Genomic DNA, 23,855 nt, shown 5'->3' with positions numbered 1-23,855 from the left:
CTTATTAAAATACCTGACAGTGGTACCAAATACAAACCCAGAGGGGATGGCAAAAGGTGCGATTTGAGAGCTGAGGAGCGCTGTTGCTTTTGTATGCTGCCAGTAACCAGATCTGCGCCTGTAAAGAGTTAATTGATAGATTTTCACTGCCGTCACGACAGCAGTGCAACAGCGTACGCTTAAGACTAGAGGAACACATTGTTAAAATAGATGGCATTATTTAACCATTGATAGCAGAGGACGGATAAGTTAACATACAGAAAACCGTCGGGTAAATATGAACGCATATGGGACGGTTCAGGTGAATTGCTAGGTACGGCAGAGAATTTGAATTTTGATGAACCGTGTGGATAATATAGTTAAAATGTTTGCCGAAATCACCAAACTCTTTCAGGATTTTCTTAAAATGCGATTATCACCACAGTTGAATTTTTTTATGTATTGTAAGATCTCGAGGATAACATGACGGAGTTTAAGATCAGGAATTGTTAAGAAGTAGTACATTCTCCATGTGGTAAATAACCTGGTTTGAGTGTAACTGCCGGGGATTATATTCGTATGGTTAAACGAAGTGTGAGAGCCCTGAATTTTGGGTGTAGTAATGACAAGTGTTTATCCTATTCTGAACATTTAAGTCCGAACAATGACGAAGAGCAGCTTTGTGTTCCAAGCCAGCGACTTCTGAAGAGCCAGATCGGCTGGTCATACACATTCAGTGTCCTATGTATACTGACCAAAGACGAAAGGTTAACTGTCGAGCAACTCCCAAGGAAAAGATCACAGCCCCACAGCGCTATTAGTATTTGGTGTGAAACTCTTTCGGTGTGGCACGGAAGTCCCAAATAACTTGTGATTGGTGTCAATTAAAGAACGGAGAGTTAGTTCGGGTAGGTTATGTCCAACGAACAGAGGGCGTCATAAATAAGCCTGTACGTAAAATACAATCTATCTGTTGTCATATTAATAATGAGCTTTCAGATTCGGTGGTAGTGGTATTGGTTACTGAAGATTTTACATGGAAGAATTGGTTTCAGGTAATCGAGAACCTCGTGGTAGATGCTATCATTGTAATCAAGGATGTTGTACAGACAGGATTAATTCGCAGTTGGTCAGATCGCTGTGTTGAATTCAAGATAAGGCAAGCAAGCATTTTTCGTTTCTTTGTCATTCGACAGCCGCATGTATAATAGCCAAGTTCTGGAGCCGGAACTTCAGCGCACTGATTAAGATGAAAGGCAAAATTTGCAGCATTTGCCAGCTAACGGCCGACCGAGGACTCAAAGACTTTGTAATAAATTTCCGGATGAATCGACTGGGTAATTAAGTCTTACACACCTGATTAGGTACAAAGTTCAAGTACGGGTTCTATACTAGGCAGGAAGACCCCTTACCGGTTGATGTAAGTGGAACACGTGGTAGAAAGAAAATTGAGTGAGGCGTCATTTGTTCCTCCTAACCATCCTATTCAGCCCCGATATTTACTGTGGATAAGGCACAAGGTGGAGTTCGAATAGTCACTGACTGACTACTGCTAACTCAAGAAGAAAGTTATTTTTCATTCTGTTCTTCTTGGTTATCTCCGCTCATGGTTTTCTTAGTTCTAGGGTCTCATGTCTTAACAACTCTGGAAATGAACCAAGAGTACCATCAGATAAATGTAGATGAAGCCTTTAAGAGAAGATTTAGTTTGCATGTCCATCGGTACGTTTTTTAGAGCATGTAGATTCTGTTGAGGGCATGACCATAGACATTGAGAGAATAAACTCAATAATAAATTTTCCTGGACTATTAGACAGGAAACAAGGAGTATGCTTTGTCCAGACGGCCAACTAGAAATTTGTTCCGGGTGTAGGACAAAGGTGATGACTCTTAACCATTCACAAAGGTAGATAGTTTTGCAGAAAGTGGCCTATGTTGGTCTGACGTAAGTATTGGCGATTGGGACCCTGTTGTTATTACCAGGTTTTCAAAACGTTTTCCTGTTCAGACTGATGCATCACAGCTGCATTAGGAGTAGTATTGCTTGAATAACATGAGAATGGGTGTAAGCCAATTTCTTTCGCTTCTCGCTCATTAAATTACTCCGAACAAAAGTATCCCACTTACAAACAGGAGGCATTTACACGGTTATTTCCACTTGAAAATTATAATGCATGTCTTTAACCCACAACCTTGATATTGGGAACTGTCACCGAAGCCCTTAGTTGGATACTATGCTACCCACGATGAGTGTTGAGGAGAGACAGACGGGAAATCCCATAAATTAGTCTTTAAGTTTCTAGTAAGGCATCCGTACGGTATCGCTAACGTCAAGGATGATACACCTTGTAGAATGTTTGGACCTCAAGATCAACACGATCACGAACTGTTAACTATAGATAACTCTAAAGTGGTAAGTGATGTCAGCGCTACAGTGTCAGAAGTCCCCAAACTCTATGATGGCATAGAGAAGCGTTGCAAACGGGATGCAGAATAAACGGGGTTAAAGGGAGATTAAACCTTGGAGAGAATAGTTATCCAATTTTCCTAAAGTAGGAGAATCTTCCGTCATCAGTCTAGGTGATGGTAAATGTAAGGTGGTTCTTACAATAGGGGTACGGACTGACATCTCACAATACATTTATTTATCGTCGGTATTTATAAAACTACTGAAGTGGTCGTGCAGCACGTCATTGGGGCCGAGGTGACGCAGATGTTACGAATTTCGCAAGAAGTTGCTGAAACTGTGTAATGAGTAAACCAGCTCAGAATACTTGAGCGGGGTATTTGACCTGTAGACCGGTGTAGAAAACCACGAATGGGATATCCAATGATTTTATAGGCTGCTTGCAGCGATCGAAATTTGGACCCTAGTATGTATTCATAGCAGCCGATACCTTTTCCATATTCATGCGTTTTTTCCAAGATAAACAGTCATGGATAACCACAAATCTAAACTATTCTTAATTGAACAGCTTGCGTTGGCGTTATATCACAACATTTGATAAGTCTGTATTAGTATAATGAATGAAAGGAAACTTAAGTACTCTCTTATGAATAGTACAGAACTGTAACTTTAGTGAATCTCATTTTAATGAAACAACAGATGTGTCGCAAAATAAAACACAAATAGCCTTGAAGCACAAATGGTGATTTCGTGAAAACGCCCAACTGGTTGCGAGTCCTGGGGCACATCTGCAGATGCTTAATCTGTCTACATTATTTTTCGACCTAGGTTATAATTTTCCTATAAAGTTTACAGAGATTAGGACAAAGTAGCACATTGTGACTACAATTTTTGCAGAACTAAGACAACATGAAAAATTACTTAATGTTTTCAGTCGTGGTTACATGTTTTTAAGTAAAATATGAGCAGACGTATTAACATAAATATACGTACATACCCCTCGTCCAACAGCACATTTCTAAAAACAGTTCAGAGTAAATCAAGGAATATCAGAATGTTAACATATTTTAACCGTTTCAAAAAGGTATTGATCGCGTTCATGCAGGTGTACCAAATTTATGACATTTATCCGAGATTGCAAAGTCTTCCTGACATTAGTTGCAGTGGATGTACGGGAATGAAAATGTTAAGACGTTACCATTCTACACACATACACACACACACACACACACACACACACACACACACACACACACACACATACTGAGATGTTATTTCTAAGAAGGTAAAGGTTATTACATTAGCAGTAACACATAGATGTCGTCATAAAATATTTATTTGTATAGATATCAGGTGTAACTGAGTACGCGAAAGAACTCTCCCCCCTTCTAACAGCCGGGTACCGCAAGTCTCTAGATGAACGGAAGGTTCTATATGATTGCAAAAGTGCACAGGTAGTCCCAGTCTTCAAGAAGGGTCGTCGAGCAGATGTGCAAAACTATAGACCTATATCTCTGACGTCGATCTGCTGTAGAATTTTAGAACATGTTTTTTACTCGAGTATCATGTCGTTTTTGGAAACCCAGAATCTACCCTGTAGGAATCAATATAGAGTCCGGAAACAGCGATCGTGTGAGACCCAACACGCTTTATTTGTTCATGAGACGCAGAAAATATTAGAGACAGGCTCCCAGGTAGATGCTATTTTTCTTGACTTCCGGATGGCGTTCGATTGAGTTCCGCACTGTCGCCTGATAAACAAAGTAAGAGCCTATGGAATATCAGACCAGATGTGTGGCTGGATTGAAGAGTTTTCAGCAAACAGAACACAGCATGTTGTTATCAATGGAGAGACGTCTACAGACGTTAAAGTAACCTTTGGCGTGCCACAGGGGAGTGTTATGGGACAATTGCTTTTCACATTATATATAAATGACCTAGTAGATAGTGACGGAAGTTCCATGCTGGCTTTCGCGGATGATGCTGTAGTATACAGAGAAGTTGCAGCATTAGGAAATTGTAGCTAAATGCAGGAAGATCTGCAGCGGATAGGCACTTGGTGCAGGCAATGGCAACTAACTCTTAACACAGACAAATGTAATGTATTGCGAATACAAAGAAAGAAGGATACTTTATTGTATGTTTATATGATAGCGAAACAAACACTGGTAGCAGTTACTTGTGTAAAATATCTGGGAGTATGCATACGGAACGATTATGAAGTGGAAAATTAATTGTTGGCAAGGTGGGTGCCAAGTTAAGATTCTTTGGGAGAGTCCTTAGAAAATGTAGTCCATCAACAAAGGAGGTTACTTACAAAACACTCATTCGACCTATACTTCAGTTTTGCTCGAAAGTGTGGGGTTCGTACCAGGTCGGGTTGACGGAGGAGATAGAGAACATCCAAAAAGGGGCGGCGCGTTTCGTCACAGGGTTACTTGGTAACCGTGATAGCGTTACGGAGATGTTTAACAAACTCAAGTGGCAGACTCTGCAAGAGAGGCGCTCTGCATCGTGGTGTAGCTTGCTCGCCAGGTTTCGAGAGGGTGCGTTTCTGGATGAGGTATCGAATATATAGCTTCCCCCTACTTATACTTCCCGATGAGATAACGAATGTAAAATTAGAGAGGTTAGAGCGCGCACGGAGGCTTTCAGACAGTCGTTCGTTCCGCGAACCATACGCGACTGGAACAGGAAATGGAGGTAATGACAGTGGCACTTAAAGTGCCCTCCGCTACACACCATTGGGTGGCTTGCGGAGTATAAATGTAGATGTAGATGCAGATGTAGCTGTACGGTTAGAAATGGGGCAGCTATTAATTAATTGGCTCCTTAGGGAAAAATATTATAAAATTTCATTAAAATCCGTGGAAGTTAAATGTACTTTGTTCGTTTAACATATTTTTGGAAGATTTTTGTTCGTGTAAGGTTATCTTTCTAATATTTCTAGTTGGTTATACTCTCTACCATTATGTTCTATGTGGTCTACAGTTAGGCTGCTGCGCATGCCACTTACTCTGTATTTTTTAAGGTACATGTGGTTGGTTACATGGTTGAGTCAAACACCATCAGTTAATTCATCGTAAATGTACAGAAAGTTCTTTCTGCTTTGCCTAGCCACAATGGGGGCAACTGTTGACTCTAATTTATATATTCCACTATGTGCTGTTACTGGAGTGTTTACGATCACTGAGGCACGTGGTGTTCAAGTTCGTTTTTTTGGAGAAATTTATTTTTGTGTTGGTTTTTCTAAGCAGGTTTTTTGTGATTTAGCGTTAAAACAGGAAACGTCTGTGAAAGTTTGCGCTCACAGTTAGTTTTCCTAATTAGTTTTTCTATTACTGACGTTAGCTTGTATTTTACTGGGTAGTTCATCCATTGCTTTTACTGAATACACAATATTTGTTACAATTACTTTAATTTTTGTATCTATTGTGTTAATATTTTAGGTTTCAAAGGCTGACAAAGGAAACTCCACAGCTGTACTCTACAAAAATAATTACATTACTAAAACTCTTATATTTTCTCAGAACACAATACTGGACTGAACCATGATCCACTAAATTACAGGAAAAAAAATGCCTAACCAACGTGCCGTCCTAAAATCCAATAAACAAATAAAAATGGCACATCAATGAAGTGCATTCCTCCCACACTCATCGAGTAACTGAAAATCTACGAGCTGAACTCCCCAATTCCGAGGATAACAGCAGCCGACAAGTGCGAGAATTTCCGCACAAGCCACTTAAGAGTTCATGCAAGCGATTGGTGACGATAATAATTTACAGAATAATGGAAGAGAAAATCGACTATATGTCAGATGTCGATCAGTTTGGCTTTAGGAAAGGCAGAAGCAACAGAGAGGCAACTCATAATGACCCTGCGGTTGATAGTGGATGCAAGACTGAAGAAAAGTCAAGACTTGTTCGTAGGATTTATCGGCCAGGAAAAAGCGTTCGACAATTTAAAATTGTGCAAAATGTTCGAAATTCTGAAAAAATACGGCTGAACTAAAGGGAAAGATGGATAACATACAACATGTAAAGGAACCAAAAGAGTACACTGAGAATGGAAGAAAAGTGCTCGCGCTATTCGTCCACGATACTCAGAGGGCCACAGACACGGCTTCCCAGGTAGATGCCGTGTTTCTTGACATCCGCAAGGCGTTCGATACAGTTCCCCACTGTCCTTTAATAAACAAAGTAAGAGCATATGGACTATCAGACCAATTGTGTGATTAGATTGAAGAGTTCCTAGATAACAGAACGCAACATGTCATTCTCAATGGAGAGAAGTCTTCCGAAGTAAGAGTGATTTCAGGCGTGCCGCAGGGAAGTGTCATAGGACCGTTGCTATTCACAATATACTTAAATGACCTTGTGGATGACATTGGAAATTCACTGAGGATTTTTGCTGATAATGCTGTGGTGTAACGAGTGGTTGTAACAATGGAAAATTGTACTGAAATGCAGGAGGATCTGCAGCGAATGGACGGATGGTGCAGGGAATGGCAGTTGAATCTCAAAGTAGTCAAGTGTAATGTGCTGCTAATACATAGAAAAATAGATCCCTTATCATTTAGCTACCAAATAGCAGGGCAGCAACTGGAAGCAGTTAATTCCATAAATTTTCTGGCAGTACGCATTAAGAGTGATTTAAAATAGAATGATCATATAAAGTTGATCGTCGGTAAAGCAGATGCCAGACTGAGATTCATTGGAAGAATCCTAAGGAAATGCAATCCGAAAACAAAGGAAGTAGGTTACAGTACGCTTGTTCGCCCACTGCTTGAATACTGCTCAGCATTGTGGGATCCGTACCAGATAGGGTTGATAGAAGAGATAGAGAAAATCCAACGGAGAGCTGCGCGTTTCGTTACAGGATCATTTAGTAATTGCGAAAGCGTTATGGATATGATAGATAAACTCCAGTGGAAAACTCTGCAGGAGAGACGCTCAGTAGCTCGGTATGGGCTTTTGTTAAAGTTTCTAGAACATACCTTCACCGAAGATTCAAGCAATATATGGCTCCCTCCTACGCATATCTTGCAAAGAGACCATGAGGATAAACTCAGAGAGATGAGAGCCCACACAGAAGCATACCGACAATCCTTCTTTCCACGAACAATACGAGACTGGAATACAAGGGAGAACCGATAGAGGTACTCAAGGTACTCTCCAAAACACGTCGTCAGGTGGCTTGCCGAGTATGGAGCTAGATGTAGATGTAGATGTAGATGGTTAAAAACGGTGTAACGTAGGAATGCAATCTTTCACCCCTACTGTTTATTCTATACATCGAGAAATAATGACGGAAATCAGAGAGGACCGGCCGAGGTAGCCGAGCGGTTCTAGACGCTTCAGTTTGGAACCACACAATCGCTACAGTCACAGGTTCGAATACGGTATCAGGCATGGATGCGTGTGATGTCCTTAGGTTAGTTAGGTTTAAGTAGTTAAAAAACTCTAGGGAACCGATGACCTCAGGTGTTAAGTCCCATAATGCTCAGAGGCATTTGAACCATTTTTGAAATCAGAGTACTGTTAAAAGATTGTGATTAAAATTTAAGGAGAAAGGATATCAATGGTAATATTTGCAGATGACACATCTATCCTCTGCGAAAGTGAAAGAGAATTACAGGATCTAATGAATGGAGTGGACGGTGTACTCATATACAATATGGATTGAGACTAAATCGAAGAAAGACGCAAGGAATGAGAAGTACCAGAAATGAGAACAGCGAGAAATTTATCAACTGAAATGGTGATCATGAAGTACATTAAGTAACACCTATGCATCTAAATAAGCCATGACAGACGGAGCAAGGAAGACATAAAATGCAGAGGAGCAGTGGACAATAGAGTTGTACTTCTATCAAACATAAGCTTCAATTTGAGGGAGGAATTTCTGTAAATATACTTCGAAGCACAGCATTGTATGGCAGTGAAGACTGACCGCGGAAAAACCGAAATGGAAAAACTAGTAGAAGCCGACCTCGGGGAAGATCAGTTTGGATTCCGTTGAAATATTGGAACACGTGAGGCAATACTGAACCTACGACTTATCTTAGAAGCTATATTAAGGAAAGACAAACCTACATTTCTAGCATTTATAGACTTAGAGAAAACTTTTGACAGTGTTGACTGGAATACTCTCTTTCAAATACTGAAGGTGGCAGGCATAAAATACAGGGAGCGAAAGGCTATTTACAATTTGTACAGAAACCATATGGTAGTTATAAGAGTCGAGGGGCACGAAAGGGAAGCAGTGGTTGGGAAGGTATTCAGAGAGAGTCGTAGTTTTGCTATTTGGGGAGCAAAAGAACTTATGATGGTCGAAGTAGAGAGGATATAAAATGTAGACTGGCAATGGCAAGGAAACCGTTTCTGAGGAAGAGAGATTTGTTAACATCGAGTATAGATTTAAGTGTCTGGAAGTCGTTTCAGAAAGTATTTGTATGGAGTGTAGCCATGTATGGAAGTAAAACATGGACTATAAATAGTTTTGACAAGAAGAGAATACAAGTTTTTGAAATGTGGTGCTACAGAAGAATTCTGAAGATTACATGGTTACATCACATAACTAATGAGGAGGTATTGAATAGGATTGGGGAGAAGAGAAATTTGTGGCACGACTAGAAGAAGGGATCGGTTTGTAGGACATGTTCTGAGGCATCAAGGGATCACCAATTTAGTATTGGAGGGCAGCGTGGAGGGTAAAATTCGTAGAGGGAGACCAAGAGATGGATACACGAAGCAGATTCAGAAGGATGTAGGTTGCAGTAGTTACCGGAAGATGAAGAAGCTTGCACAGGCTAGAGTAGCATGGAGAGCTGCATTAAACCAGTCTCAGCACTGAAGACCACAACAACAACAAGAAAATCTAAGCATTTGAGATGTGGTGCTACAGAAGAAGGTTGAAAATTTGGTGGACTGATCAGGTAAGAAATGAGTAGGTTCCTCGCAACATCGACGCGGATGGTTCTATAGGGAAAATAACTGCAGTAAGAAGGTGCAGGATGACAGGACATCGTTTAAGCTATCGAGGAAAACAGATAGTGAAATACCCTCAGGCGATAAATGGTGGGGTAAGGTGCAGGGACGAGAACGTTACGCACAGGAGAGGTATCTGTAGTGGGCCGCTTCAATGCAGCAGCAAGACTGACGGCTAAGAAATTGTCTACTCATAGTGTAGTTGCAAGCCGTTTAGCCACTACTGCTAACAGTAAATAATTTTTGGATATTGTTTTGGCTTCGTACAAAATTTAGTCACAATGTACTGCTTTATAATATACCTATGCAATCGCAACAAGACAAGTTTCAACATAAAATCAAAATATGATATCGACTGATGAAGCACCTGAAAAGGGACACTAGAGGTCTAAATGCATCAATCGTTGATGTAAAATCACGTCTTGTGACTGAAGGGGGTTTGTGTTTTATTTTACGAATGTAATACAGTCACAGAAGGAAGACTCAGTTTCCTCATTATCAAATATAGCTTGACAAGCTGGTATCAACATTTTTTTCTAGGGCGCTTCTTTATGATCCAGAGGCACTGAAAATTTTATTTAATTAATAATCGTGCTCAAATAGTAAGGATTGACATAAAATCATCCCTTAAAAATAAAATCGTAGCTTAAAAGCAAATAAACATATGCAACTTTCCATTGTAAAAATGTGCCCTTGGGCATGTATTTAAAATGCACCAGTAAATATTTGAGACTACAACAAGCATCAACAAATTTCCCGACATATTAATCGTAAAAAAGTAGCAACCAAGAACTGAAAAGAATATGGGCATAAAAAAAATCTCATAATTTTTGTAATGCCGTGTTATACTCAATTAATTTAAAAATATTAGGTTCAGAATTTTTTTTCAGACACATGTATTGCTACTATACAAACCAGACTGCAGTTTGTCTTCTGTAACAGGAGACCCTCCTGCCAGCCCTAGGCACTCCTTGGGACATACCACCTGTGCAGAGATGGCCACTGCGCAAAGGAAATGTTTTGTTGTTTCAATATGTTATACAGCGCCATTACACCAGTAATTCATCATTCACACCATAAAAGTCAATTTATTTAGATGGGAGACCTAAGGAAACACTAAATGTTCATTGTCTACTTCAAAAATCTCATAGTACTATATCTCGATGCTTTGCCTGTATTTACTATGGCCAACTGACCACTGAATTATGAGAAAACAGTTCGAGAATCTGCAATAATTGACCAGACTGTCATCCATTCAATGGGAATTAGACTCACATAAGTGTCTATAAGATTAATTCTATGTAATTCGAGGTGTGAACAGCAAATTACTAGGAGACAATCTCTAACAATATAGCTAAGAAGATTGAGCACTCGTAACATTGTGAGATTGTTGCTGTTACATCCTACTCATCTCACTGCATACAATAAACTGTTATAGATGTAGCTGCAGCGAAAGTTTGACATTGTAGAAGGTACGGTAAAATTTCAGCACCAGAACTCTGAGGGCATAATTTAATATCCCTTGTGTACTCCACACAGCAGAAATTATCGTCGCGACAGTCCAAAGAGGAATCGATACAGGATGATTCACGAAGATATGCAAGTATTTTATTATGTTATGCAGCAAGTACAACTCAAGAAAAAAGTTCATATGAAGTTAGATCCGCGTATGTTTGGTTACGGAGTGGGTAATAAAAGCTTTTCCGCGAAATCTAGCAACTTCGTTAATATGAAGCCATCGCAAAACTGTACGAGGTTAAACAACGATTTCAATTTTGTTGTTGTTGTTATTGCTCTGGTGAATCTAATAAAACATGTTCCAGACGTCTATCCGCAGTGGTTTTGCAGAACATCCAACATGAATTCACGAGTGCTGTGGTATTAATGATAGCATATTATCTGACACATTCACACAGTTTCAGTTAACTCCATTAGCATAATTTCTCCAAAATTAATTCCTCTACAACTTCTGTTCAAAGCGTTGTGCACGGTCTGGAATTAAAAAAAAAAATGGGCCAAGTAGTTAATAAATTAAAATGTTACCAAATTACGTATTCAGAGGATCTTTCTTTTGTTTCACTTACAAAATAACATATTAAAATATATGCATACCTTCGTGAACTACCCTGTAGAAATATAAAGGTTCCAAATAAACATTGCAAAGTTGTAAAATTCGTGAGCATCTGGCTTATGTCTCCATACGACAAACATTCTATTCAGTATAACAATACGAGCCCCGCGTCCTGTTAAAGGATTTCTGTAACTTGGGTGAAAGGTAGAAAAAATCATTAGCTGTATATCACATCATAGCTGGTAAACTTGTACAACTTCTGCTACAAAGATCAGTCCGGATTTCGTAAGCATCACGGCACCATCGGAACCTAAAATATGCCACTGACAAACGTGCGGCTACAATAAGGACACTGCTTGAGTTCGGCAAAGCATTTGATGCACAAGAAAGTGGTATAATGCCCCGAAAACACGCGGCAGCTAATGTTTTTGGATAGTGTGCTATAGTTACGTGAACGTTTCGGGGACATCTAACTCCTTCTGACATCCTGTAAAGATCATTTCTGTGCCGACGACCACCACCTTTAAGTAAGAGAAACGCCATTTACATCTACGTGGCTAATCTGCAGTTCAAATTCAGGTGGCACATAGAGGGTTCTTCGAACCACCTTCAGACTATTTCCCTTCCGTTCCACTCTCTAACAGTGCGTTAGAAAAATAAACATTTACATACTTCTGTAGCTACTCTTATTTCTCTGGCTTTATTAATATGGTCATTTCTCTCGACGTACGTACGTGACAGTGAAATACTTTCACATTAAGGGAAAATATCGCAGTAAAAATCGACTTTCGTTTAATGACTTGCAAAGGACGTACAACCGCACTGTAAGCAGTCTCTTTAGTGGAAATGTTATATCTTCTAAGTCTTAGTTTCACGCAGTCTGTGTGTTGCCTTCCCCTTAACATTGTCTATCGGGTCTTTCCAATTTAAGTAGTTCTTAACAGTAATTCACAGATATTTAGTTCAATTGAGAGCCTTTAAATTTGTGTAGTTTCTTGTGTAACCGAAATCTAATGCCTTCCTTTTCTTAATCATTTGGATGACTTTATGGTTTATTTATTCCGAGAAAATTGTCGCTTCTCGCACAGATACCATATCTGTTTTGGAATTGGTTTTGATCTTCTGACGACTTCACTACAGGCAAACGAAGGAATCATCTACAAACAGTCCAACAGGGCTACAAAGATTGCCTCCAGGAATTTTTACATAGGTTAGGGACAGCAGAGAGACCATATGCCAGATAATAGTACTGTTTTATAAAAACTGGGTGTGTTTGTCTTCGTAGGGTTGCCTCAATCGTTACTGAAGAAAAAGAGGAAGATTGGATTTGAAAACTTCAATTTTACCCGATGATTTTCTGTACATTACTACGAACTGTGACCTATTTTACAGGAACCCATGAGTCTAGTCGCGTAACTGAAGTGAACTTTATAGACAGCAATTGATTAGAAGTCTCCTTGAAGGAACGGTGTCAAAAGACTTCTGGAAGTCTAGAAATATGGAATGAGCCTGAGATCCCCCTTCGATAGCACTCATTATTTCTTGCGAATTAAGGGCATTTTTTGTTTCACAAGAACGAATTTTCTGAAAACACGCTGACAATGCGTCAATGAATATCATATATGCGAGTATCGATCTTTCGTCAGATACTACAACTACATGCGAAGACGACCCTGGTACTTTTATTACCCGATCAGAAATTGCTCACTTTCAGGTCGCACAAACTACTGATTTCGTTTCATCTTGACGATATCCAAATACCATGTATCACAAAACGGTAAAAATGAATAGTGAAAGTTCGCAGCGACAGCTCAGCTGGACGCAAATGCTGCCGCCACATCCCAGAACACGTACATTACGCAATGAGTTTTTTGAACGAAACTGCCCTACTATGATGTAATCCAAAACGGCACCAGTACTGGTAACGTTAGATAAACATAACTGACCGTGAACGGATGTGTGTGCTACCTCTAACATGTCCATCAATATGACCACGTTCAGTGCTTCACATCCTTGTTAATGGCTTCGTCTGAACAAGTTACCTGAAAAACATAACCTTTGCCTACATCACCAACTCCTCAGGGTGAAAGCACACTTTTTACCTCGTGTTGCGTCGGGTGCTGTCGATACTACGCCACGTGAGTTCACATCTAGAACTTGGCGGTAGCCCATGTGACAAACCACCAATTTATGGCCGGCTCAGAGACACGCCTTCCTCAGCCCATGTGCCCAGTACCGCTACGAAAACGACTTAATAGACAACCCAGAGCTCTCTACAGTAGTCTAGTATAGCCTTGCTGTAGTTCCGCCCTCTCTGTCTAGTCTAAGCGTTGTCATTGAGCCTTCGTTACTACTGCGGACATCGGACTCTGCCTATCTCACAGACTTACGTTGGTTATTGCGCCGGACTTGATGAGAATCACGTGAAGCATAGAGATATATCAATCACTACGTATGAATCTCGTTATGTGTCTCCCTGTCACAGAAGCCACCACCTCCTTCACCTCCACAAGTTTATAGTCGACCAGACACTTCACATGAAAGGCCACGCGTTTCCACTGATCCGACAAAAGTCATGGGATATCTTGCCGGATGTTGTTTGCCCAGTGTAGTGTAGTAACTCGAAATAGCATGGACTCAAAGAGTCGTTGGTAGTCCCGTGCAGTAAAACTGACCCATGCTACGTCTATAGCCGTCCACAACTACTAAAAGGTTGGTAGTGCAATATCTTGGGCTCGAAGTGAGCCCTTGATTATGTCCCATAAGCGCTCGATTGTATTCGTGTCGGACAATCTAGGTGACCAATTTCTTCGCTATAACTGTGCAGAATGCTCTTCAAACCAAACGCGAGCAGTGGCGGAATGGCGCATTATCACCCATCATGATTCCACCACTGAAAGACCGCAAATGGTCTTCAGTTAGCCGAACATAACCATTGCAAACATCTAACTTTCAATTGCAATCATGGCTTCAATAAAAATATAGCAAAGGTAATGTTGAATCATAACACTAGTAGCATTTGTGGTCTAAATAACACAGTTTTATTCATTCTTATCATCACCAGACAAAAATGTGGTTTAAAAACGTACACATTTTATTTGGAAAAACGCTATATGCGATCTATGGTGAACAAAGTGATCAGCTGGGCATCAACACACGACTCAAACCAGAACACTAATCGCTTTACCTGCCTTCACATATGTGAACCCGTGACACGGTCCAACAACTACTCTACAGTCAAACATCTATACTGTACTATTCCATAAAGAACAATATGACTCCAAAGTCTGCTGAGAAGCATTCATTGGAGACCCACGCCATAGTAGCGAATACTTTTCCCTCCTGCTGGTCAGGGCGGCACACCCCGATGCGATCGGCGACTGGAGACATGGGCGACAGCAATCTGTTATTAATGGCGGGCGTCCCAAAGATGCAAGTACGCCGTTTCGCGTTTGGCGGATTTGGAGGCTCTCAAACCCTAGTGGATTCCAGTGTGCAGGTGGACCCGTTTGTTATCCTGCCAAACCAGTTTGACTCCATGCCACAACTATGCGTGACGGAATATGTGAAATGTTTAGACGGCTGACTCAAAACAAATAAGTGCACCCACGCGTCATTAGTTGTGGGCGTGATGCTAGAAGGTGTACCTCAGACAGTTCAAATGATGACTGACAGAGGCTCTAAATGGCACACTAGCAAAGGACACAAGTCTCATCATTTAGGTATTTCCTGCTGTTCTTTACTAGCGCTGCGCCAGTACAAGAGTGTCCCCTTCTCTTACTCTCAGCTTTCCTCTCCAGCTCTGTAGCCTAGCACAGTTACGTGTTAGACTACTCTCACTTTATCCCATGCCAATCACGAGCTGGAGCGCAGCACTTGAAGCTGGGAGAGCACCCCTTGCTCTGCATACACAGATTAGACCATTTTTTTAAAAATTCTTTGGGGGAAAAGGAAAAACAGATTCTGATCACGGCCTGTTTCCCTCACGTTTACGCCGTATCTTTTTCTAAAATCATGACCTTGATGGAAACACAGCACTCCATAAAAGATTGTTATCTCCCTTATTGTGACCATTTCGAACTTTCCAATGAATGGCCATAAACTCGCTAGAAGCCTTGTGCCATCACAAATATGTGTTGCAGCAGAGTATGGATGTCTGGGCGGCACTGACTTGTCCCATAGAAATTCGCAGAAACACGAAGTCGTCCAATCGGCTACGTGTCTAACAAGGACCCATCCTCTGCTTCATTTGCCGATCATCAATGCTCTGCCCATAGCAGCTGCGACTCCTTGGCGCTAGTCAGCCTATGTGGACGCAGCCGACGCCCGACCGGCACCATTAACGTGTCTGCTCAATGAGACTAAGGAGCTGGGCAGTCCCCAATATTTTCGACCAAATTCCGCAGAAAAAACGATCCCCAGAGAGGTCATGATCAGACTGATCGCCGCACAGTAAACAAAACAGCGCACCACCGCCTGTTTCCGCACCGCCATTCCTACATTTGATTCTCAGTAACTGGAATGTTTCGAATACCACCCACAGTTCGTCTCCCACTTCACGGCGTATCACAATGAAGGTAGAGACAATCAACCATATTTTCTTGAAGCCGTCCGAGTGCCAGTATACCGATTATTAGACTGCAATTCTTTTTCTACCGCTCACCATGAAAGTCTTCCTTACGAGGAACTAATTCCTGCAATACCGGAGTACGGTTAAATGCGGCAGTTAAACGTTACAAATTGGTTTGATTTTATCAACAACTCAAGTACACACATAAGCACAGGGTAGCTGACGTCATTGCAAATTAAAGTGTGAGTGTGAACGTTAGTGACGCAATGATAAATTACACCATTACTCCAAATGGTCAAATCCTCGCATACGTGATCAGGTTCATTAGCATCCTGAGCCTAGCTTAAAACAGGTTTTAGTATTAGTGGAGCATCAGGTGTCGTATGGCAGCGCAGCAGTAGACTTTGATTCTGCCACAATACTCTCTTCACTGTGTTAAACGTTTTGCTCCCAAACATTTCACGCCATACAAGGCAGTGGCCATCTCTCTGATGGAACATAAAACGTGATTCCTCTGAAAATGCCACCTCTCGCGGCTCAGTGGGAATCGAGGTGTGCTTTGGCATGATGAAGAGCAGTCAGATTGCGTACATGAACCAGTCGCCTGCTGTGGAGATCCTTAAGCAACAAGATTACCTCAACGTTCCTTGAGGAGATACTATTGGTAGCCCTTAATCATCTGGATGGTCAGTTGCTGAACAGCTACATGTCTGTTCGTCCGTACACGTGTCAGCAGCTGTCGTTAACCTCTGTCGTCTATGGGCTGTTGGCCAACACAGGTGCTTCAACGCCTGTTTTTGGTAGCGCCATTTCGCCACTCACGACAAACAGTTAACAAACCTGCCGTTTCGGAAACGCCTCCGCACTTTGTCCGAACTCCAATGGTCATGTCCTTTTGGACGTTAGATAAATCAGTCCATTTCCGCATTACGCCAAAGACTGCTCCGTGTACCCCCTGCTCGAGGTTCTGACGTCAGTCTTTTGGATCAAAGGCGCACCTGAAGTAGTGGTTTTGTACACTGGACCATAGATCATATTGGCATAATTTCAGCAGATTTTTGACTCCAATAGCATTAAGCATATGTGTAGCACAGGGTTCCACCCTCAATCCATTTGAGAAGCGGAACTCTTCATCAGGACTTTCAAGCAACAGATGCACTTTTACTCACTTCTGATATGTGAGGGCAAGCTTCAAGTGCTCTTCCTCTCGTCGTACCGTTGCCAGCAGACAACGATTAATCGCTGGAAGACCTCTAGCATGGACGTCGATATAGAATACCACCTAAACATCTGTGTTATCCGCAGCGGTCGGCCCATGCTCTGTAGCGCTCTAAGTTTAATGAGCATGATTTGGTCTTTTTGCAGAGTTTTTGTTGAGGAGACTGGCGCACGGAACTTGGCGTTATCACCAAAATCTTGGGCTGCTCATTAAACGTTATTGATTTGTGTTGGATATTGCTCTTGACTTCCTTGAAGTTAAGTAAAGAAGTGCCTCTAATTGTTTTCTCACTGTTATAAACCCACCAGCTCGTTGGCACCCACGAGTAGGACGAACGACCATCTCACATGAGACATCTGACGTAACGGTAATACAAGGACTCAGTCGGCGATTACTGAGCTGAGCCTATGCTTAAAAGAAAAGCATTTGTTATCTCCTTCTCTGTTGCTGCTGGCCACCTTGTCAGCACATAATTCAAGAAAAAACGAGGTTTTTCGTTTTGTCCACCAAATAAAATTTTACCAAATAATTAACAAAAATGACCAGTCCGCGCTGTGAAACAGTAATCGAGTGCAATATTATATCTGGCCTTCAAAACCCAGCACAAGATTTTCATATCCTCTTGCTCGCTATGCACAACCTACTGTTCCTACAGAAACATTGAAGAGGATTTTTCTGAAGGAAACTTGATATGTTTAAATTTTGTACTGGGATACGTTTCCTCATCAGGGCATTGTTTCCGATATTCAACAAAAAAATACAAAAGTGATATTCAAATGTCCCTTCACCCCCACACACATCAGCCACCGTTCAGAAATTCTTGTATATTGTTCGTGTCTCTCAGACCTGCCACTGTAATCAAATTTCCGACTACTCGAACTATTACCAATATTCGACATTCTTTGGTCCCTATTGACTGGGATCTTACGCTACTAGCATCGTCAGCTATTTCGTTAACATTATTAATTTTATCATGCCTTTGTGGGTAAGGAAAGGAAAAATTTACTGTAAAACTAATTACTGCGACAGTTCGATCCAAACATAACCCTTACAAAGACAGTAGCTTAATATACAGAAGGCATGACGAAACATAGATATAATTGTTTATTTTATGCTCCTAAATTTCGCTAACGTCTTATCTAAAATCCACACAGAATGTTGATTTTATAATTTGTTAGTACTCCACTAAGCCGGTAGCGTAAGAAGACCAGTCAATGAAGACCAGAAAAAGTCATATTTGGGGAAAAATTTGCGCCTTATCAGACTTTTAAGCACCGGTAGGTGTGCCGGGAGCAACATACTAGAACTCTAAATAGTGAGGGATGATTGGGCGTGTGCTGGGGCATTTAAAGGTCACGTTTTTACGTTTTACTTCTATAACTTGCAAATCGAGGCCTCCAGCGAAAACTAATTCCGATACAGAATTTAACTACATGAAGTGTCCTACAAAGAGGTCCTATTAATTTTTTCTGTCAGACTGATAGTATGGGCATAGCGAGCGAGAGAGTATCAAACCTCGTTCGTGGATTTTGAAGGCCAGTTCAGGTAGGCTGGCTGCATACAACTACAGCGGTTGGGACAACTGAGAATGAAGCTCACAAGCTGATGTTCCTAAAATTATGTAGGAAAGTGCAAAACATTCGCTGCCGATTGATGAATTTGTGATTTGCGACTTCACCGCGCAGCCGGCCTAGGCACAGGTAGTAAATGGGGGACATATCGACACCAGGATATTATGTCTTTGGGAATTGCATTCCGGTACTGAGTTGGACAGAAAACATGCCTTACAGACAGATGGGTGATGTCTCAGGATTTGGGGGAGTAGGTGTAGTTGTGCTTAAAGAAGGTGGTTGGAGTAATCACAGAATAGCTCGACATTTGAAGAGCAGCGATGCCACTAAATTACGATGTTGTTACGAATGGGGAACCACGTCGGACACAGCATCAAGAAGAAAGCACTCGACCTGGAGAGACAACGGAACGTGGTGCCCAAGAAATCGTCAGAGAGGCACTCACAGTCCCGGTGTCACCATTATCACGGATCCGACCTGCAACTTGCGCTTCAGTGACCACAACGACCTGTAATAGGTGGCCCACAGAAAGGGGACTCAGCTCACCGCGAACCTTCTACCAACAGCGATAGACCTCTGTTCACCAACAGTCCGTTTTCAGTGGTGTCGGGCACATTCGATCTGTAATCTCACTGACTGGATTAGAAGTTTCTACAGTGATGAGTCCCACTTCGAACTGAGCCCCGATGACCAGTGGAGGCGTTCTTCTAGACACCCATGGATGGGTGTGCCATTTAATTTCATAGCAGGTCCGTTTTGAGTGTCATCCACGGCAACCTCACAGCACATTCTACGCCCGTTTTCTTGCCATTTATGGCACATCCTCATGGCCTCACATGTCAGTTAGATAAGGCCCCCATGCATACAGCGAGACTTTCTGCTGCTTGCCTTCGTGCTTTCCTACACCCACCTTACCCGGCAAGGTCGTCTTATCTCACTCCACTTGAGGCAACTTGGAGCATTATTGGAAAAAAAACCAGGCAAGTCGGAAATTTGAAGATCTAAAGCGTATCTTGGACAGCATTTTTCAAGATATCCCTCAGGATGCCATCCAACAATTCTATCTAACAATGTAAAGACTAATAACTGCTTACGTAAGTGCCAGAAGTGGACCAAAGCATAAAATACTTCCTCAATTTACGAAGCTTTTCCTCTTGAATAAACTATCGAATTCTTTCTTAAGCTGCAATCATTTGTTTGGCTTTACACGTAAATTACATCAACCGATTTCCGTCCCATCATTTCGTGGTATATCCCTCTTTGGCTTAGAGTATTTTCGTAAAGTAATTCTGGCGCAGAGATTGTCCGTTTTGAGAGTAGTAGCAGTCAATATCATAACAAATAACATTTTTGTTCTAAATCAAGACGGGAGGAATATGAGAATCTTTTATCTCCGGACGTGAGAACTTAAATTATACGACACAATGGAAGAGTCACCAAAGATTTAGAGCCAGTATGGTAGTGCTGTTAGTACTCAGTAAAAAGCCTTCTCTGGTAAAGAAGCAGTACATGAGCCACGCTGCCTCACGGATGACCGAATATGTGAAAAATGTGTTTAGCTTCCGAACTGACTACCGCAGGAACGCCTGTAGACCTATGTGGCGAACGCTACGAACAATACCATACAGATACCATAATCGCTCGTCGTCTCTTTGTGTCGCATTAAAATGGAACTAACTCTTAATTTAACGAAACTGGAATATAAATACACCCATGGAGCGCAAAACGAAAAAAAAATTTATATTCATTAAAGGTATTTACGAAATATCAAGGTAGTTAATTTACTGTTTAGCTTGTGGAAATTTGTACGGTATTTATGTCATAAACGCCACTTTAAATCACCATAATAAATAATGCGTAGTTTAGCCAATATGTTTTAGAAGAAAATTCTTTTCCATCGTCTTGTCATCGAAACGATATGTAAGGACAGCGTTCATTACATTATTGAGATTTTGTGACAGCTCTTCAAGGAACTGTCTCTTAGATATTGGTCAAACGAACTCCACTTAATCAAATCTCTAAACGGGAATGCTACCACAGCTCATAATATGTGAACATAGCAACTTCATGCTCCATTTCATTCCAAATGGCTGCTGTTTTTGGAGCTTGCAGTTACTGGCTGGTAATATTAATCTCCTTTCCTAGAGTTTATTTCTAGGTAATGAAGTGCACATAGTCTCACTTCGCCTCATTTATCCTTTACCTTTTCCTTTCTTAACTCATCGGATATCATTAGAAAAAGGTAGTTCTATGGTTCCTGCTGTAATATTTTCTGTCAAGCAGTATGACTCAGTTGAGTCTGACCTGTCAGTCAGTATACAAGAACAAATGAATAAAGGCTTGTGTACTGGTGAACGCATGGAGTGCAGTTCATTGATAGGTTATGCATATAGAGAGCGAATGGATGAACGGAGTCTCTCAAAGATTAGCAACAAGTAATTCGTTTCCAGCTGGTCGCCTCTTCGATATGTAGTTAGAGGTCAAACATGAGTATTGATATATCTGTTACAAATTAAAAATTCGTGTAAGAGTCAACTATAAACGAAGTTACGTGGCTCTGTTCGGCGAACTGGCTTACCAACACAGGCGGCGACCACGACGATGACAATGAGTGTCTTGTGCATGGCGAATAGTAGCCAGGAGTCAGCAACTGCGCCTTTTATAGGCTAATAAGCTCCCGTTGTTACGTAAAGCGAAAGTCGTCGGATAAATGCGAATTGTAGTGATAAAAGCTAGCAGGCATTTGTACGTCACTGAAAATTATCCGTTGTTTCCTAAAGTGGGTGATAATAGTAGTCCGACAAGTAAAAGGGAAATGAATTTACATGACACTGGTTGAAGGAGGCGTGGCTACGCGAACGACCCAGAAAGCGAAACGTTTACGAGATACGACGTCTGGCTACGTAAAGTTTTCATTTTTTCATTTATTTATTGATATAATGCTTTACTTAAAGGAAATACTATCGACGGCTGTCGAGTGACAAACAAATTAATAAGAATTGCTACTGATCCCCCACGTTACACAGTACAAGTCGGAACACAGCGGCGAAAAAGGCATATGAAATTTGAATGAACGCAAAACTTTCAAGAGTGGTGAAGTTTTACAGAAGCTAGAAATTAACTGCGAACTCGAATGACAAATGCTTTTAATAGTTTTCACAACGAAACTCAACCTATAAATGTGGCAGAAGATCCAAAGACATTATGGTCGTATATAGAGTACTCAATACGGAGAGATGATATGAATATCCCCACTGCAAAATAGCAAGGGTGACGCTACTGACGACAGTGCCAGTAGAGCAGAGTTCCTAAAAGCGGCTTTACCAAATTCTTTCCCGAAGAAAGACGACGTAAATATCTCAGATTCGAATGAAGATCAGCTGCAATCATGAGTAACTTACAAGCAGATATAATTGGTGTAACACAGCAGCTTGAATCAATAAAGGCAAATCCTCCGGTTCATACTGTATAACAGACAGGTTCCTTCAGAGTATGCTGATAAAATAGCTTTATATTTATAGAAGCATACACAGCCGCTTGCTCGACGAATCTTTCTTACCTATACACTGGTATGTTGCACTACTCACACCAATGCCCAGAAAAATAAATATCCTTAATCCGCTGAATTACAGACCCATATCGTAAAAGTCGATTTGCCGTAATACTTGGGAACATATATTCTGTTCGAAGATTGTCACCTTAAAGCAAACAATTTATTGACAAACGGAGGACGGCTTGTGAAACACAACTACCAATTTATTGTCAGGTAGTAATGAGCGCTATTGACGGGGTTGTCAAAGTGTTTCCGTAACTATAGGTTTCCAGAAATTCCGTATTGTTAGGTTTCGTGGAAGTTATTGACACTGTTCTCCACGGTCAGAAGCTGCTTCTGTTGAAATTGCGTGACTGCAGAGAGTCGCCTCAGTTGTGTGACTGGATTCGTGATTTTCTGCGAGAAAGGTCACAGTCCGTAGTAATGGTCAGAAAATCATCGAGTAACACCGAAATAGTACCTGGCGTTCACCAAGAAGGGTTATAGGCCCTCTGTTGTTCCTCGTCTACAAGACCTATGTAGGAGACAATCTGAGTAGCACACTTAGATTGTCGTAAGATGGAGGTTATCGTCTTATACGGTCATCAGATGCGCAACACAAATTCCAGTATAATGTAACCGAGGTATCTGTATGGTGTGAAAAGTGGCAATTGACTCAAAATAATTAAAAATGTGTAGTCGACTACATGAGTACTACAAGAAATCGGCTAAGTCTCGGATACACTAAAAATCACAGAAATGGAAAGGCAATAAACTCAACTACATACTTAGGGATTTCTATTACGAATAACTTAAGTTGGTTCGATTACATAAATTATGTGGGTAAAATAAACCGAAGACCACAATTTATTGACAAAGCACTTAAAACGGTGAAGGGGCCTCCAAAGAGATACTACGATGGTCCGTGCTCTTCCGGAGTAGTCCTGTGCGGTGCAGGAGCCGCATCATATTGGACCTACGGAGTACACTGAAAAAGTTCAGAGAAGGGCAACTCGTTTTGTATTGTCACGAAATAACGAAGAGAGTGTCACGGATATGGTACGTGAACTGGTGCGGCAATCACTATACGAAATTCGTTTTCCACTGCGCCTGGATCTTGTCATGAAATTTCAATCACAAATTTTCTCCTTAGAGTGTGTAGATTTTGGATTACGCTCACCTACATAGGGAGCAATGATCATCGTAATGAAACATTAGAAATCAGAGCTCTCACGGATAGAAGTACTCGTATGTATCTGTGTTTCCCGAAGGCTGTAACAGAGTTGCACGCAAGAGAAACAGATTGAAGGTGGTTCGGTAAACCCTGTGTCAGGCACTTCATAGTGAATTGTAGAGTAATGAAGCAAATGTGGCTGTATTTTAAGTGACTACCTGCCCCAACAGAGTGAACAGGACAGAAAGAAAGCTGTAAGCCCAGTTGACTCTAAACACCTGATTTCAAAGTTTTTCTTAGTTTAATAAAGGCTAAACGTATAAATACCGTCGAAGAGCTT

The 23,855-nt window shown here is 41.2% G+C and overlaps 1 protein-coding gene across 4 annotated transcripts in view; it reads right to left on the bottom strand.

Annotated features, from left to right (window-relative positions):
• The window catches only part of LOC126284563 (uncharacterized), a 335,286-nt gene that overhangs the window by 5,945 nt on the left and 305,486 nt on the right, over positions 1-23,855 (bottom strand). For 2 of the 4 annotated variants that reach the window (XM_049983572.1, XM_049983574.1), the window contains exon 2: positions 10,294-10,380. The exons of the other annotated variants lie outside the window; for them this stretch is intronic. In XM_049983572.1, coding sequence (XP_049839529.1) covers positions 10,294-10,380 — 87 coding nt within the window. The remainder of the gene's footprint in view (positions 1-10,293; positions 10,381-23,855) is intronic. 4 annotated transcript variants of the gene reach the window in all.

The sequence above is a fragment of the Schistocerca gregaria genome, chromosome 8 (genome assembly GCF_023897955.1).
Source record: "Schistocerca gregaria isolate iqSchGreg1 chromosome 8, iqSchGreg1.2, whole genome shotgun sequence".
NCBI lineage: Eukaryota > Metazoa > Arthropoda > Insecta > Orthoptera > Acrididae > Schistocerca > Schistocerca gregaria.
The sequence above is the reverse complement of the archived record's forward strand: the minus strand, read 5'-3'. Positions and strand labels throughout refer to the sequence as shown.